General features: G+C 40.4%; 1 protein-coding gene across 1 annotated transcript in view; it reads right to left on the bottom strand.

The window, feature by feature from the left end:
* sycp1 (synaptonemal complex protein 1) overlaps positions 1-6000 on the bottom strand; it is a 374769-nt gene that overhangs the window by 135531 nt on the left and 233238 nt on the right. Inside the window, exons 18-19 of the mRNA XM_043716250.1 lie at positions 3539-3609; positions 3247-3328 (exon numbers count right to left, since the gene is read on the bottom strand). Of these exons, the coding sequence (XP_043572185.1) occupies positions 3247-3328; positions 3539-3609 (153 nt within the window). The remainder of the gene's footprint in view (positions 1-3246; positions 3329-3538; positions 3610-6000) is intronic.

Raw genomic sequence — 6000 nt, 5'->3', positions numbered from 1 at the left:
TGTTTTCATTGGGGAAAAGAAGGTTTAGGGGTGACTTGATGATTAGGGGTTTAGATAGGGTTGACCGTGAGAACCTTTTTCCACGTATGGAGTCAGCTATTACGAGGGGGCATAGCTTTAAATTAAGGGGTGGTAGGTATAGGACAGATGTTAGGGGTAGATTCTTTACTCAGCGAGTTGTGAGTTCATGGAATGCCCTGCCAGTAGCAGTGGTGGACTCTCCCTCCTTATGGTGATTTAGACGGGCATTGGATAGGCATATGGAGGATAGTGGGCTAGTGTAGGTTAGGTGGGCTTGGTTCGGCGCAACATCTAGGTCCAAAGGGCCTGTACTGCGATGTATTTTCCTATGTTCTATGTTCTAATTGATGCCCTCTAGTCCTCGATTCCCCAAACCTGGGAAAAGACTGAGTGCATTCACCCTTTCCATGCTTCTCATGATCTTATGCACTTCTAAGTTCCTCCTTCAGTCTCCTACACTCGAAAGAAAGAAGTCCTAGCTTGTCCAACTTTTTTCCTATAACTCAGACCCTTGAGGACAGGCAACCACTTTGTAAATTTCTTCTGCACTTTTTCCAATTTTTAATAACATCCTTCCTATAGCAAGGTGACCAGAGCTGACCACAATACTCCAAATGCAGCGTCACCAACATCCTGCACAACTGCAATATAAGTTTCCAACTTCTATACTTAATATCCTGACTGAAGGCCAGTCTGTCAAGAGCTTTCTTTACTGTCCTGTCGACCTGTGACTCCACTTTCAGAGAACCGTGTACCTTAACTCAAAGGTCCCTTTGTTCCACTACACTCCTTAAGATTTTACCATTCACCATGAAACTCCTACCTTGATTTGACTTTCCAAAATGCAAGACCTCACACTTATTTATATTAAACACCATTTGTCATTTCTTAGCCCACTTCCCCAGTTGATCAAGACCCTGCTGCAATTTCTTGTAACCTTTCTCACTGTCCACGATATTGCCTATTTTAGTGCCATCTGCAAACTTAGTAATCATGCCTTGTACATTTTCATCTAAATCACTGATATAGATAATAAGCAGCAATGGACCTAGCACAACGCCTGAGGCACTCCATTAGTCACAGGCTTCCAGTCTGACAAACATTCTTCCACTATTACCTTCCATTATTATCCTCTATTTCCTACCAGCAAACCTGTTGTGTATCCAATTTGGCAGCAACCCTTCAATTCCATGCGATCTAACTTTCCCAAACAGTCTATCATGTGGAACTTTATCAAAGGCCATATAGACCATGCCTACCACCCTGCCCTCGTCACATCCTCAGAGAACTCTAACACATTTGTGAGGCATGATCTTCCATGCTCAATGCCATGCTGACTCCTAATCAAGGGCCATCTTTCCAAATTTCTACAGCTTTATTTGTCCTATTCAAAGTTACACATACTTAGAATAATAAGCTAGAGGTTATTATTTTTGAGGTTTTGCTTCTTGATTTTGTTTCCATGTTCTTATACTTGTCATTCAAAATCTCTTTCTTTCTTCCTATGACATTGGTACCTATATTGGGCATGACGACTGGACTTCCGCCAGACACTCAAAGTTCATCTTGAGCCCAAAACAGATATTCAGAACCCTATGAGCAGGAAGTTCTTCTGGACTCTTTGTCTTTGTTGCAGAGAATAGAGTCAATTCCTGTAACTATACTGTCTCCTACTGCCAATATATTCCCTTTTTGTTCTCCCACTCCCTCAAATGGCATCCTGTACCACAGTACTATAGTCAGTTTGCTCATCAATTTTGCTGCCCGCCACTCTCATCCTATTTGCCTTTAATGTGCACCGAAATTGTTCTCAATGAAAATTCACTGAAACCATGTTTCCACTTCCTTTGTAAGGTTTATGTACATCAACACATGCACACAACTCCTTTTTTTCCACTATATTCTCTGAATATTTATTTTTGATTAGAGTTTTGGAAAAATAACTATGATTAATTTTGGATTTGAATTTCCTTCACCAATCATCTCCCCTGCTGCACACCCCATCTCTCAGAGTATACTTCACCACCATTACTGTAGATGATCTTCTAATTTCAATCTTGTTCCTCTCTGTAGTTCTATTTCTACCTACCTAGCTTAGCATTTCCCATTTTGTTCCCTCACGCCCTTGATATTCAGTTCTTATTGCTGGTTGTCCCTGTTGCCACTATTATGTTGACACTTACATGGACATTTTCTGGTCCAACCTTTAGACAATTCTTCACAATCTGCCTAACTATATCTTCTGCTGGGGCATGGTGGAAATGTGCAGGTGTTCTACTAACCTAAGCTACGGGAGTATCTCATATCCCACTGAGGCTACTCTGTAAGATTCTGCAAGGTGTCAAATAGTGAATGGATGATGTAGTATTGAATAGTATTGTTGAGGCTTCCTGAGAACATTGCAAAGACCCTCAAAATATCACTCCGTCACAAATTGATAATCATCGATGGGAAACAATCTTTTTCTCTTCTTGAATTTTGTTGATAGGTATTCACTTTCTCTTGTTCAGTATGTGAATGACTAAATGTTGCTCTACCACCCCACTCCATCATCCTTCATCGCCTGCTTGGTTTTGAGCGGTGAAGCTGCTGGAAATAATGGTAGTTGATGGGGCTGTAGCTAATACACATCATCTAGATCTTTTTTGATCAAAAACACATAAGTAATTGTCCAGACTGAATTTTAACTTCATTCACCTTGCTCAATATGAAGCAATTAGAGTTAAACCTGGCCTCAAAATCAGATCAAGTAGAATACTTGGTGCTCACATTATGCTTTCTTAGCTGCCATTTGAATTTCATTGTGAATGTCCTTGACATCTACAGCAAACAGTATTTCTACAGCTCCATCCAGGTCTCCTCCTATCGCTTTATTGAATGCATATTGATAGAATCTTTTGTTCTTTTTTTTTTCTTGTTTGCTTATCCACCTTCCTAAACTCATCATAGGCATGTTTGTACTTTTACTCCACACAAGACACAGAAGGCATCAACAATTTACCTGTACAATCAAGCATGAAGACTTTCAGAAAATATAGTTGAAGGAGAATGTCAATTTCAGGAAGTAAATCACTGAATGAATCATACACCAAGACAATTTTTCCTGATTAACTGAAAGCTTCTGCTAACTCTACAGACATCACAAAAATGACTGTGCATGAGTCTTGAAAAGCTGTTGGAAGGTACCAATGAGCAATGAGTTGAAAAGGTAAAATATAAGCTTACATTTTCTTCTTTTTCTTCAAGTTTAGTGTCTGCTATTTGATCTTGTTGCTTTAATGTCTTCTCCAGAGCTTTAAGCTCTTCTCTACATAAATAATCAAAACACAAATATATATTTACTGATCCAGAATCTGGAGTAAATAAAAGCATAACCACCCGCACTTTAAAAAAAAAATGCAGTGCCATCAGATTTTGAGGGATGGACTTTGTAACAATAATACAAATAATTATACTACTGAACATTGTTGATTTTTTTGAAAGTATTAACCCATTAATTATTCTAATAGGATCTTACTTCTGCTGATTATTTTGTTTTTTAAGTTTTTCTATCTCTTCCTGTGCTGATTCTTCTTTCTGTTCAATGATCTAATGTTAAAAATACAAATAACGCGTCACAAGATTTTCAGCGACAAAGCACATAAAACATAAAATAGACACTATGAATTTATAATAAATATAACCCAATGAGATTTTCAAATAGAAAAAATTTGTGTATGGATAAAAAAAAACAGGAAATGGTACTTACGTTGGAACTATGAGGCAAGAGACCAGAAAGATCACATGACAAGGAGGAGAGTGACAGCAAGTGATAATGAAGGTGAATATGAATTGGAGAAATTTTGTTTTACTTCATGTGTTGGCTGCACTGACTAGTCCATTATTCATGGAGGGTGGCATTGAGCGGTGTTCTTGGAAGTACTGTAATTTTTTGGGGTGTAGGGAGACCCAAAATCTAATCAGGAAGACAGTTCCAGGATTTTGACCCAGTGATAGTGAAGAAATACTAATAGTTTCAAATCCTTAGTGTTTAGCTTAGAGAAGAACTTGGAGGTAGTGATGTTTTAATGCATCCACTGCTCTTGTCCTTCTTGGGCAGAAGCCACAGCTTTGCAATGTGCTTTTGAAGAAGGCTTGGTGACCTTGGTGCCACAGAACAGTGATGGCGAAATGAGTAAATGTTAATGGTAATGAATGGGTGGCAATCCAGTCACTGCTTTGTTCTGAATGGTGTCAAGCTACTTGAGTGCAGTTTGGAGCTGCGCCCATCAAGCATGTGGAACATTTCCCATTATAGTCCTGCCTTGTGGCTTATAGATGATGGACAGGCTTTGGGATGATAGGAGAAACACCATCCCTGGAGTTCCTAGTCTCTGACCTGCTCTTGTTGTCACCGTATTTATGTAGCTGGTCCACTTTAGTAGTATGTTGATACTGAGGGATTCAGTGATGGTAATGTCATTGAATAAATGGAAAGATGTTTAGACTGATTCTTGATTGAGATGGTCATTGTCGAGCCCTTTTGTGACATGAATGTCACTTGCAACTTCTCAGTCCAAGCCAGAGTGATTGTTTAGGTCTTGCGGCACATGGGCAAAAACTGTTTCAGTATTTGAGGAGTCATGCATTGCACAATCAGCAATGAGCATCCCCACGTCCAAACTTATGATGGAGGGAAGGTCACTGATGAAGTTGCTGGTTGGGCCTAGGGAACTATAATGAAGAACTCCTGCAGTGCTGTTATCATGGGACCAAAATCATCGACCTCTGACAAAGGCAACCATCTTCAATTGTGGCTAGGTATAATTCCAAGCACCAGAGAGACTTTCCCCACCCGATTCCAGATGGCTCCAGATTTGTTTGGACTGTTTAGATATTGAATCACTCCAATCTCTCCCCAGGAGTTCAGCTTCTTTGACCCTAATGTCTGTAAAAAGGTCAGGAGCTCAGTGACCCTGGTAGAACCCAAATGAGCTTCAGAGAGCAGGTCACTGTTGAACAAATGTTACTTGATAACACTGTCAACAACTCCTACTATCACTTTGTTTGTAATCAACAATAGACAGGAGTGTCATGGTGGCTCAACGGTTAGCACTGATGCCTCACAGCACCAGGGACCTGGGCTCGATTCCAGTCTTGGGCAACTGTCTGTATAGAGTTTGCACGTTCTCCCCAAGTCTGTCTGGGTTTCCTTCCATAATCCAAAGATGTGCAGGCTAGGTGAATTGGCCATACTAAATTGCCCATAATGTTCAGGGATGTGTAGATAAGGGAATTTCTCAGGGGAAATGTAGAGCAGTAGGGGAATAGGTCTGGGTGGGATACTCTTCGGAGAGTCGGTGTGGACTTGTTGGGCCAAATGGCCTGTTTCCTCACTGTAGGGATTCTCTGATTGAATACACTGATTGGGTGGTTGGCATTTTCTTGTTTATATGACAGAGTCCATTTGTGCAATTTTCCACATTCATAGGACAAGCCTGTGCTGTAGCTGGAGAAGGCCAGCTCTGTCAAGAGCGCAGTGATAGGTGGGGGAAATTTTGAACATGTGGCAGGTGGTAATCAACAGGAGGTTTCCTTTCCCATAAATAAATGTTTTATTTAGTTTTAATGGGGTCCAGACAAAATGTTAAGGAGTCCCAGGACATCTCCTCCCCTACAGAATACTGCTGTGCTGCCAATTCTGGTTGAGGATGAGATAGGACATAAGCAGGGATGTTCATGGTACAATTTTGTGAATATGACTAGCTTGTGAGCATACCTATTAACTTTGGCATAAGCCCCCAGATGTTAATAAGCAACTTAGAGCCCATGCTTTTCACATAAATGTAATGGGCACTTAGAAACATAGAAAATAAGACCTGTAGGGTTTTGAGCCCTTCCTCCCCCATGCAATATGATCATAGATGATCATCCAACCCATTACCCTATTCATGCTTTCACCCCATACGATTTGATTCTTTTAGCCCTAAGAACACTATC

Source organism: Chiloscyllium plagiosum, chromosome 26 (genome assembly GCF_004010195.1).
Source record: "Chiloscyllium plagiosum isolate BGI_BamShark_2017 chromosome 26, ASM401019v2, whole genome shotgun sequence".
Lineage (NCBI taxonomy): Eukaryota > Metazoa > Chordata > Chondrichthyes > Orectolobiformes > Hemiscylliidae > Chiloscyllium > Chiloscyllium plagiosum.
The sequence above is the reverse complement of the archived record's forward strand: the minus strand, read 5'-3'. Positions and strand labels throughout refer to the sequence as shown.